A 12,169-nucleotide genomic window follows, 5' to 3' on the forward strand; every position below is an offset into this window, starting at 1 on the left:
TCTCATGGCTACTTATAAAATTGACAAGTTCAATGGCCAAGGCTTCCATACTTGGCAGATGAAGATAAAGTTTATGCTTATGAAGGAAAATCTATGGGACTTAGTCAAGGAAGGAACTCAAACCTCTCAGGAAGGTGAATTAACTACAACAAAAGGTAAAGGAAAGGCCACTGACTCTACTTCTACACCTACAAATGCAAAAAGAATTGAGAAATCCTATGCCATCATTGCATTAGGTTTGGGTGATGACTATGTACACCACATTTCAGATTTGGAATCCCCTTTTGAAGCATGGCACAAGTTAGACATTTTATTTAGTGCTAGCTCTCATACTTCAAAATTAAATCTGAAAATTAAGTTCTTTGAACTTAAAATAGAGGGAGATAATGTTGCTGCTCATGTCAACACTATGAGAAGTATTATGACACAAGTAGCTTCAATTAATTCTCTTGTCACTGAGGATGATGCAATGACAGTGCTTTTAAAGAGCATGCCTCAGGATTTTGACTATGTGGTTACTACTTTGAAGAATCTTCCTCAACCCTCATTAGAAGGCATCATTAGTGCCTTACAAGAAGAGGAAAGAAAGAACACTTTAAGAATGGGCAAAATACATACAGAGGCACTTGCAGCACTGAAGTTTTCAAAGAGCAAGTACAAGGCTTGTAAACACTGTGGGAAAAACAATCACCTTGAGAAGGATTGTTATAGAATCAACCCTTGCTCATATTGTGGTAAGAATAGTCACTCTGAAAAGTTTTGCAATGAGAAGAAGAGGACTATGACAAATCTGATTGAAAAGAGAACTCCATCAACAAATGAAGCATCCAACTTTGTGGTAGAAGACAAGGACTTTGCCTTTTGAGCAACTTGTCTTTGAATTTTCGTTTATCATCACTTGGTCAAATTTTGAGGTTCTCTGCCTGGAGTAGTGCTCCAAAAGGAATGCTATGTGTTTTGTCCTTTTGTAAATCACCTCTGGTCACCATATGATGTAGGCCATGTGATATGTGTTTAGTCTATCCCATTTTTGTAAACCTTGACCCTTGAGCACCTTTGTAAGCATGAGATCCTAGACATAGATTTATCCTTGACCACCATGAGATGGCCATGTGTGATCACCATGAGATGGCATGAGAAACTATGAGACTATATGTATCCTTGACGTTGCAAGAGGCAAACCCTTGAGGGGGGGTATGTTGGGATAAGTGTGATCAAGGGCTTGCTCTATGGTGCATGTGTGCTCTTTCTCAGGTTGATCCTCAAAGTGAAGTTGAAATGTTGAGTCTTGCTTTATTAGATGCAGCTCTTTCGTCGAAGGATACAGATGTTGATCTAGCTCCTTTGCCTTTGATGCCTGTGCTAGAGTCTCCTTCTGTTCGGGATACAAAAGTGCCTTTTTTACTGGAATCTTTTCATTCCATGTTACAATAGGTTTTTGACCCTGTGATTCAAAAATTTCGGGTACCAGCCTATATCAAGAAGAATCACAAGGGCAAAAAACAACTGGTTTTTATTGATGGTGTGCTTTCATCACGACATCAATTTTTACAAAGCAATAATTTGAAGCTGGAGGATGCTATGTTTAATCCTCCTCCAGCTTGATATGTAACTTTTTACTTGGCTGCCTCATGACTTTTGCTCTGAGGCTTTACTTGTAAACTTTTTTCTTGTACTTATTGGTGGGTTTTTACATCTTTTGAGGTTTCCCACACAGAAATATAAGATTTCACTATAAAAAAAAAGTGTGTGTGTTGTAGAGGCACATCTAGTGCTATGATGTGTCTAGTGTGTGACCTAAGTGATGATGTAAGCCAAAGGCTCCCACATGGGAGGTTCCTTTGATTTAGGCCAGTCCCACTAATGTAGGGGCTGATTGCCACTGATTTAGGAGAGGTGCCTACACCATCCTCTCTTTCTATATAATGGAGGACATTCCTTCATTCTAATACGTGGATTTTTCCTCACTTGTGCTCTCACTCTTTGTGCCATGATGCATCTCTTCTACCCCACACTCCTCTACATGGTATAGAGCCTCCACATCATCTTTGAGGAGAGCTTTCTTAAGGTCAGGTTTTGCGTGGAGGACATATTCATTCAAATCCCTAGGAGATACTAGAGATGACGACCTCTTTCTACCGCCAGCTTTTCCATGGTAGGGCCGTGTGTCAATCAAGGGTGCACCAGCTGCGGAGGGTCCCAAGCCTCCATCTCATAGCCATGCATGCCTCCCCACTACCCCAAGAGAGCCAACAGGATACTGTAGAGAGGTTCAACACTTCAATATATCCAAGTTTCATTCAATTACACATTTGCAAATGGAACTATTGTCCCTTTGGAAGTCGAATGAGAGTGTGCTGCCTGCTATTGCAGATGTGCAAATCACCTTATTGGACAGCAAGTGGGTCTCCTTGCATACACATATGCGCTACGGAACATGGCTGGTATAGAGCCTCCACATCATCTTTGTGGAGGGATTTCTGAAGATCTGGCTTTGTGTGGACGACTGTTTTTAGAGTAAGCCTTGGCTCCCTCTCTTTTTGATGATGCCCTACTCCTTAACAGTAAAACAAGCTTGGCTCTGGTACCATGTGAACGTTTCAGGATGCACACATGCATAACATAAAGGAACATATTCACACAATTAGTTCTCAAAACCGGCTGAAGTAAAGAGTTTACAAGTGAGAATCTCTCAATGTGCATGCAACACTCCTAAAGCTGCACTGTCCCACAGTGAATGCCACTAGCCACCACCAAGACTCTTCAAAGGAATGAGGAGGAATGGATGACTGGTGGTGGGTGGGTGTGGGGGGGTTGGGGGGTTGCAACCCCTACCAATAGTATGGAGGGATGAACCCTCTACTTAAGTCAACTTTGGCAGGATGACTGGTCGGTGGGGTTAGGAGGCACAGGTTGCAACCCCAATATATAGTGTGGAGGGATGAACCCTCCACATAAGTCGACCTTGGCAGCAAGATCTAGGGCCACTCTAGACGGACATGGCTGACCTGCCATGTGGGACCCTGAACAAACAAGCCATCTGGTGGATATTGGCCACTCCAACCTGCCACATGGCAGTCTATTGACAAGGCTGAAACTTTGGCTGTCTGGCACATGTCATGACTGCTCTTGGGCCCAAATCTGGACCATCTCTTGCCTGCCTTATTCTTGGCCTACTTGCTGATGTGACTCACACATGGCCTATCATATGGAACAGGGTGGTTGTTTCAGATCCTCTCCTCCCATGCTCATCAGCATCTCCTCATATGGGGCCCCTTACATGTGGAGCAGCTATAAACTGACCTGGAACCCAGAAAATGGAGCATTGATATACAATAACAAAGGACAAATGGAGCAAATAGTCCAACCAGGTTTTCCTCTAGCCCTCTACTTTCTACTTTTGGCAAACTCTCTAGGGTATTTCCTTCAACACCAGGATTCAAGGCACACTAGGTCTTGTCCCTTGTAATCAAAACAAGGAAGGAGCTCCTTGGCACATATTTGCGTATGGCACAGCATTCATTACAAGTGTATTTAAGACCAATAATTCATCAACACTCACTCTCTGGTCCATGAGTTCTCTGAGGCACCGCAAGTAAAAACCTGGTGTCTTGGCATCTCCCCTTCGTAATAGTTTGAGAAAATTTAGAGCGTTAAAAGGAAGCTAGCATGCTTAAGCACAGCTAAATCTCACCAGTTGGCAGCGTCCTAGCCTTGAGCTAGGACCTGCTTTGTCCTACGTGGTACGTAGAATGTGCCTTTGTACATATATAGCACAATCTTTGATGTTTCGGTGATATTGCTAGACATATCACATGGAGACATTTGCAAAAGTTGGAAAATTTTCTAACAGGTCTTGCTTGGAAAAAAATTTGCCCCCCTTCTGCACATGGGACAATGCATAAACTTGATTAAAAGATGTCTCAGCCTTCACACTACTGAAAATATTCCATCAGCAATTACAATTCTTTTTTTTCTTGCAAAAAGGAAACTTCTATTAAGTAAGAAAGAAACTCGCTAGAGCAAGCTCTGTGTGGAAATACAACATGCTAAGCATGTAATGCAAACACCTAAGAGGAATGAGGTAGAAAGAAACCAAGGCTGAGGCTGAACATGCCAAGTCAACCCTGTAGAAGTCTCAGCAAAGAAGGGAGAGTCTCTCCAATCTTTGAGAAAAGTAACTCTCCTGGAGGAGGCTGCTCGAGATGATCCTTGCATGGTCACCCAAATGGCCATCAAAGTGTGTACCGTATCTGTCCAAGTACTGGCCAAGATCTGAGAAGAGTGAACCTGAGAACCCTCCAGAGTCTTAGTGCATCTGGCTCTCCAAATGTGCCATGCTGCAATGCTAGCTAAGATCTCCCATGGAGAGTCAACCAAGGAATGAGCAGCTCTGAAGAGAGTGGCCGGAACATCCTCTAGAGAGCACAACTCCACAAGATGTTGTCGGATGTGAAGAGTCCAAGAGGAGTCAAGTCTCTCAAAGAAGACCTGGGGCCCTGAAAGAGTGAGCCAAGCCACTAATCCCCAGGTCATGAAGAAGGGTAGGCGAACAAAAGTGCTGAAAAGTTTTGCAATACCCTTCCATATGATTCTCGCCTGCCTGCAATCCCAAAGGCAGTGCTATATTGTCTCCAAAGTAGAAAGGCAACGAGGGCAAGAAGGGTCAGCTCTGAACCTAGATCTCCATTGGTTCACTGCTATCCCACCATGAATAGAAAGCCAAAAGAAGAGAGTGATTTTTCTATTCTGATGGGATTTCCAGAGCCTTTGTCAAAAAAAATTCTGCAAGTCAGCAGAAATCTGAAAGTTCTCCCAATGATGAGCTCTGATAGGCCTCCAACCCCTACAGCTAAGCTGAAATTTCCTAGCATTACTGACCGTGTAACGAAAGAAGGGGATGCCCTTCTCTCCGTGCCCTTCATCTATTGATTCTCATTCCCCAGGATCCCACTGCAAAAACTTAATTGGGACACCTCCATAGAGCCACAGCCTCCATGAGCCCAGGGCAATGAGCAGCAGGTTAGGATCGAAGTACCACTATGAGAGAGAGCCATGCTCCATGAAGCCCACTATCCTGACTGGCTGAAATGGTACCTCCAACAAGATATCATCTATGGATCTGGACAGCCTGCCCCCCAAAGAAACATCAAAGACTAAGGCATCCTCACGAGTGTCACGAAAAGGAATCACCTGTAAAGGAACTCCCAATCTAGAAAAAGCCCCCATCTAGGTGGAGCAAGTAATAGGCATATCATCTATGTCCACCCAATCCAAGGGCAAGGCTGCATCAATCTGTTGAACTCTCCCTACACTCCCTCTGAGATTAAGAACCAACTGGGCCTGTCAATCTGCAGAAAGCTTCCTAAAGGCTTTCCATGCTCCCACATTAGATGCAGGGCCTCTCTCCCACTGCATGTAAGGAGAAGCTCCAAGTGGTCTGCCATGCTCATCCAAAATATTGTCCTTCCACATGATAGGTTGCCTTTCAATCTCTTCACGGGTGGAAGGGGGAATCCTGCGAAGAGTACTCCTAAAGCTGGCCCATGCTTTCAAGATAGCAACCATAAGAGGGGAAGAGGGAGATCTGAGGTGGGCTGTGGTGAAAACCCATCTAGTACTGTGTGTCCAATCCTCTCCAGAGGTGGGCATGCGAGACTGTATGCATCTGATAAGGAAATCCTTCCAAGGCTCTTGCCTTGGCATAAGTCCTCTCACAACGACCTTGCAGAGTAGGGCTCTGCAGCACTATAGACTTCTGATACTCTCCAACACTGGAGCAAACTGTTATGAAGGAGAGATGCCCACCCCAACTTGGCAGCCCAAATATCTGACGGAGACGCCCCTCTGTACCCAAGTGAAGCCAATATCATTACCCCAATCCGAGGTGTCATCATCGCAAATCCAGAAACCATTGGATTTATGCCAATTAATGTGTGCACCTGCAGCCGTGCAAAATAAATCTAAGGCTGTCCGGAAGGAAGTGAGTGTCCTGGGGGAGGCATCCAAAAAAACAGCCGTGTCATCTGCCAACTCACTATCCAGGAGCTCTTCTTCCCAACGGATAGAAAGCCTCAGCCCATAAATGTCAGCTTGAAATCTAAGGTAGATACTCATAGCTTCCGCCACAAATAGAAAAAGAAAAGAGGCAAGAGGACATCCCTGGCGGACTGATCTGGAAATCTGAAATCTGTCCCCTCTTCCCCCCCCAATGAGCACCTGGCTATGGGCTGATATGTAGAGAGAGGATACTCCTCTAATCCATGCATCTGAAAAACCAAAGCGAGATAGAGTACCCTCTAAAAAATCCCAGTCTACTCTGTCGTAGGCTTTCTTAAAGTCCAGAGTAGAATTGCCAATCTCTGGTGACTCTGCATGGCCCATTCTGAGGCCTCCCAAAATGAGAAAATATTATAAAAAATACTTCTGCCATGCACAAACCCTGTCTGCGTGTCATGAATCAAATCTAGAAGAAAAACCTATAGCCGCAGACTAATGGCTTTCGCCAGAATCTTGTAAAAAGTGCCCAATAGAGTGATGGGTCTCCACTAAGACACTAGATTCCTATTACCCCCCTTTGGGATGAGATGAATGAGACCATCTGTAAGTGAATCAGGCATCTCATCAAAGTCCCACACACCCTGCAGGGCTGATGTAATGTGATCAATAATCTGCTCCCAAAAAGTAATAAAAAAGGAAGGGGTAAGTCCATCCAAACCTGGGCACTTGCCCTTGTGAAGGACAAGCAATGCTGCAGTCTTGAATTCTGCATTGGTAAAAGGTGCATCCAGAGAAACATACATCTCATCCTTCACCAATACAGGGATACACTACCAAATAACCTCTCTGGCATCATCTATGGCCTGTGTACCCGGATCTGCGGTAAGAAGGAATGCAAAAAATTATAAGGCTATACTCATGACGGCATCCGGATCTGACTGTAAAACCCCGTCTGAGTCAACAAGCTGTGAGACACTATCTCTACTATGTCTGGGCCCATGAGTAGAGAAGAAGTGTTTGTTGACCTTGCCACCCATCTGAATCCAAAATGATTCCCATGCATGAAAGGCATACTCTGCTCTCTGATCCAACAATGTCTGCATATGAGCCCTTGCTGCAGTAAGGTGCTCCTGAATCCAAGCATCAGTGGGCCTCTTCTGCTCTTCCCTCTGAAGGGACGCTAACTGCTGGCATATACCAATCTCACGTCTGAGAATCTCACGTCTCCTAGACTCAGTGACTGTATGATAATAGTCACTAATTCCGGATATGGCTGCAACTACCTGAAATGGGCGGACAACTCCACCATGTATGTGAGAAACCTAAATCTGTAAAATATCCTCCGAAAGGCTCTCCTCTGCATAAAAAGCATATGGAATCCTAACACTAGCAGAGTGTCCTCTCCGATGAGGCTCAAAAATCTGCAATACCACTGAAAAATGATCTGAGGTGGAAACCCTAGTAGAAATGCATACAGATCCGCCTCTGTCAAGTGCCCAATCGTCTACATGAAATCTGTCAATACGTGCATGGATGGGCATATGTAATCTCCTGTTCGACCGAGAGTACAGGAGTGACTGTGGCATAACATGAAAGGCATCATCAAACCAAGTGTCCCTACCATTGTACTGAAAGAGAAAGGCATCCCAGGCTGCCCTCTCCAAAGAGTGAATTCCACCCTGTTTGCCTCCCTTTTTGTCTGATGGCAATTCAACCATGTTGAAATCACCACCAATGATCCAGGTTTCTGCAATGGGGTCCCAAGAGAGTAAAAAAGGAGATCCTCTCCTCTCTGTTGTTGGGGGCATAAAGATTGAGAAGACCAATTACACCCTCCAACCAAAATAATGATCCATTGAGCTCTAGAGGGGGAGATAATACCATGACCAGCAACCAAGGGGAGAATAGAAGGAGAGACCGAAATGCAAGTACCTCCCCTTGTGCCCATAGTAGGCGACTAGAAGGTATATCCTGAGAGCAGTTTGCCAGACTTAGCGCAATCACTGGCATCCAACTTGTGTTCCTGGATAAAAAGGATATCAATAGCACCTCCAGTGACACTTGGATGAAGTTGATTCTAGATCAGCTACCTACGGCGACAGTGTGGAACTCCGCCTAGGCCCTGTATGTTCCAGTTGACTATCCTCATTGACGGGAGGATGCTAGATGGAAAGGCTTACCCGACCTAGTAGAGGAGACCAGCTTCCCCTGGGCCGAAATACTCCTGCTGAGGGCAGGAAACTCAACAGGTGAAAGGATCCCCACACCTGCTGAGGGGAAGGCCCTATCAAAAGGAATCCCAATGACCGGGACCCCTAAGGTGGAGGGCACAAACTCCTCCTCATCCATGCACATCGCTGAATCTGCCAGAGTCGAAAAAGAATTCCTGAGAAGCAAGTCTAGCCAAGGACTGTAAAGAAGACCTGCACTCGTGGAAGATGGATGAGAAGGACCTGTCAAGCCTCTATCAGCAGAACAGGAGCTTGGGGCTGAGGAGGCCTATGGCGGGGATGAAGAGGGATCTTGAGTCCTCATCTATGCATACTCTCCCTCGATCGTCCTGACTGTGGCAGGAACAGTCTATGGGAAAGGAGTATCGGAAGCCTCCTCGTGATCTGAAACCAAAGTGACTAGGGCTGGTGCATTTGAAGGCCCCTCTTGATGTGGAATTGTAGTGCCTAAGGCTGCAGCAACATCCATCTCTAGAGTCTGGATGGCGTCTTTCTGAACCTGATCAAAGGTCTCCTCCTGAGGTAAAGGAGCCGCTCTCATCGCTCTCCATCGTGGTACTGGGTGTGCTGCGGGCTTTGGGCGCCCTGCTGTCCCTTGTGGTCCTGAGGTGCACGAAGCAAGGCGCCTTGCTGCTCTTGATGGTCCTGAAGTGCGTGGTACAAGGCGCTGGGGAGGTGCAGTCGGGGTAGTACGTGAAGGAGCCGCACCAGAAGACCTCTTGGGTCTTTTTCTCTTCCTTGGGCAGTCTCTAGCAAAGTGCCCAAGTATCCTGCTAATCCTGCACTGGTCCTGTCTACCTGCGATCTCAACTCTCTGTCGAAAGAGAGAGCCATCTGGACACTGAAGCATAATGTGGCCATCTGAAATGTTAGGGTCAGAGACAATGACCCTAACTCGAGGCACCCCGTTCACTCTAACTGCCTCTGCCGAGGAAGAAGGCATGTCAGGAAGGGGAGGGATCTCAGTGACCAGTCCAAAAGTGGCTCTGATAGTACCAAGAAGTCGATAGTAGACCTGAGGAAGACCAGGGAACCTGATGAATAGAGATGTGACCTGACTGTCCTCCTCTACTGGATTGAAGCCCAAGGTGTAGGGCAAAAGAAAAATCCTCCTCGAACCCAAGGCCAAAGAATTAGCTTTGAGAACAAGGACTGTGGACTCATGGGAGTAAAAAACAACCTGAAAAAATCCTCATCCCAAAAGTCAAATATCCCTGAGGTGTGGGACGAGATCTCCTGGTAACGCCGCCAGCATCCAGTCTCTAGCCTGTGATTTGGAAGGGTGTGACCCAAAGATGTGTGCAAAGAGCGATGTGGAGCCCTCGAGCTCTACATCTTTTTTGAGCTGCTGCAACTCATCTTCTGAAAATATGATGGTTCTCCCGGCCGGTGGGGGTGGACAATGAATGGGGATCCATTCGCCGATCGAAGTGAAAAGGCTGATTCAAACACTGTAATTACTCCGTCCGTGGAAATGCTGCCCACGACGCCCTAGAACAAGGGCGCAAGAAAGTGGAGAGGGGAAAATAGAAGAGGGAGGTGAGTTGCGGGTAGGCAACAGAGGGGTAGGAAGGGGGCGGAGGAGAGGGAGGGAGTGTAGGAAGGGGTGAAGGAGGGGGCGGGGGGTGAAGGGGAGGAAAAAGGCAAGGGCAGAAGGCGGGGGGGAGGGGGGAGCGATCGGGGGCAAAGGAGGGGGCAGGGGAGAGGGAGGGAGGAGGCAGGGGGGGGAAGGAGAGGGGCGGGGGAAAGCAGGGGCAGCAGACGAGAGGGGAGGAGGGTGGCAGGAAGGGCAGGGGCAGGCGGGGGTGAAGGAGGGGGCGGGGGAGAGAGAGGGAGGAGCGAGGGGGGGCAGCAAGAGCGAGGGGGAGGAGGGGTAGAGGGCGGGTGGGTGAGGGGCAGCAAGAGAGGGCAGCAAGGGGAGAGGGAGAGGGCAGCGAGGGGGGGAAGGGAGGGGCAGTGAAGGAGAGGGGAAGGGAGGGGCAGCGATGGAGAGGGCATAGAATCGCTAACAAAGGTTAGAGTCTTCTTGAAGCCATTTCTTACCCTGCCCCCAAATGGAGTGCAAGATGTAGATATTATCAAGCCAGATATTGACAAGGGTGGCTGGACATCAAGTCTACTGCTCCTGATCACAATGCTGCATCATGCAACCTAGATATTCCATGTTGTGATGTTTGCCACTCTAACCTAGACATTGTTCTCTAACAGTCAAGAGGGGTGTTGCCTATGGAATGGTGTAACATCAGATCCTCATGCATTGATTGCCTCCCACTCACCAAGTAAGCAGGGATTTTAGCTCAAAATCAAAGGCACGCTACCTCTCTACAAGCCAAGCATCCCCTAAGTGAATACTTGAGTGCATCATAAATGTGAGATGTACCTAAATAAACATTGCCAAATCCCTGAGCCATGGGGTAATCGCATGAATTGTGCGATATTGGCAAAGCCCGCTCCTTAGGTCTTCAAGCATTGAAACAGAGTTCGATGAGGAGAAATACTCATAAATATGTCACATTTGAGAGGAGTAGGATGTAGGTTTGAGGAGAATATGTAGCCATTGCAGAGACATGGCAGGAGGAACTACACCATCCCTTGGATCGGAGTTCGATGAGAGTCTACAACAACTTGTTTCCTCCTCCCCATTCAAGTACATCATGATACCAATGGGTTGAAACTTGAGCTGCAATCTGCCTCTACCTGCTAGCAGTGGACCCTGTATTTTACAGTATAGGGGAGGGACTACACCATGGAGATGGGGGTAGTTTCGTCAGATTGGAGTTCATTGAGTCTGCTATTATGCCTGCACTTGGTAGCAGTTTGACCCTGTCTTTTATATTATAGGGGAGGGGGGTGCTCTCTAGCTGCAGCCCCCACTCTACATCAAGAGATCATGACTACTCTCTTGCTATGGTAGGATCGAAGAGGGTTAGATCAGGCGGTGGGGCAAGAAGTGGTTTATTGACTCCCAATTAGGTATACTACAGGATCTTTCAGAAAGGTGACTAAGGTTGTGGGACCGCTCAGGCTAGTGCTTATCTGGCAAGGAGGTCCAAGGAAGAAGCCACTAGATAGAATCACCTACCAATGCAGATGGTTTAGGAGGGTTGCCCTCTTCAGAAGGGATAGTGGAACCTTGAAGAGGGGCCCTCCCAAACAAGGTGATGATGCAAGTTCCCTTCTTCTGGCTCCATTGTGTCTGTGATAGAATATTTACATTAACAGTGTGATGCCTCATGGCAATAATTCGATATTATGTTTTTCCCATCAATGCTTTTATATTAAGGTAAAATCATTGCCGAACTTTGTTTGTTACGTCCTCTTCTAGTGAAAAGCTACTTATTGTTATAGAACCTTTTCTTGAAAAGTGCAATGCATAAAAGAAGAGTGGGACAACAAGCTTTAAAAGGCTATGTAAATCACCTGTAAAGATAACATAAGATTTTAAGAGTATATGCACATGAAAATGGTAGGTTTCACCAAGTGCAAGCTTTAGACTCTACACGGACTACCAAACAGAAAAACCAAATCTATGAGCATACTCACAACAAAATAGTCAGTTCCACCAAGTGCATTAGGCACCAACATAACTGCACGCCAGTCGTTTCCATCACTAAGTCCGTAAGAGATGATTTGATGCTCTCTATTATAAATTTGTGTCTGGTCTGATCCTTTTTCTTCTATTGCTGCTGCAACAGACCTTGCTCCAGCACTAAGTCAACCAGATAATGCGCATAAGTAGCATTCTTCACTCCAAGAATGTCCAATTAAGGAAGTAAGGTCAAAAGTGTGAATTTGAATGCATTCAAACGACATGTGAAGCACACACTTGTCTCCACAGAAAATCAAGGTGCCACCAGGCCTGAGGCGCATAACAAATCTTCTGAAACAATCCCTTACTGAAGCCTGATATGCATTCAACAAAAACATCTGCTTTACTT

General features: G+C 46.4%; 1 protein-coding gene across 4 annotated transcripts in view; it reads right to left on the bottom strand.

Annotated features, from left to right (window-relative positions):
* The window catches only part of LOC147890921 (uncharacterized), a 142,412-nt gene that overhangs the window by 15,600 nt on the left and 114,643 nt on the right, over positions 1-12,169 (bottom strand). For all 4 annotated transcript variants that reach the window (XM_087389686.1, XM_087389689.1, XM_087389687.1 and 1 more), the window contains 2 exons: positions 12,058-12,134; positions 11,775-11,940 (listed from right to left, as the gene is read on the bottom strand). In XM_087389686.1, coding sequence (XP_087245812.1) covers positions 11,775-11,940; positions 12,058-12,134 — 243 coding nt within the window. The remainder of the gene's footprint in view (positions 1-11,774; positions 11,941-12,057; positions 12,135-12,169) is intronic.

Source organism: Dipteris shenzhenensis, chromosome 18, assembly GCF_047967505.1.
Source record: "Dipteris shenzhenensis isolate YYH24624 ecotype China chromosome 18, Dip_SZ_1.0, whole genome shotgun sequence".
Taxonomy (NCBI): Eukaryota; Viridiplantae; Streptophyta; class Polypodiopsida; order Gleicheniales; family Dipteridaceae; genus Dipteris; species Dipteris shenzhenensis.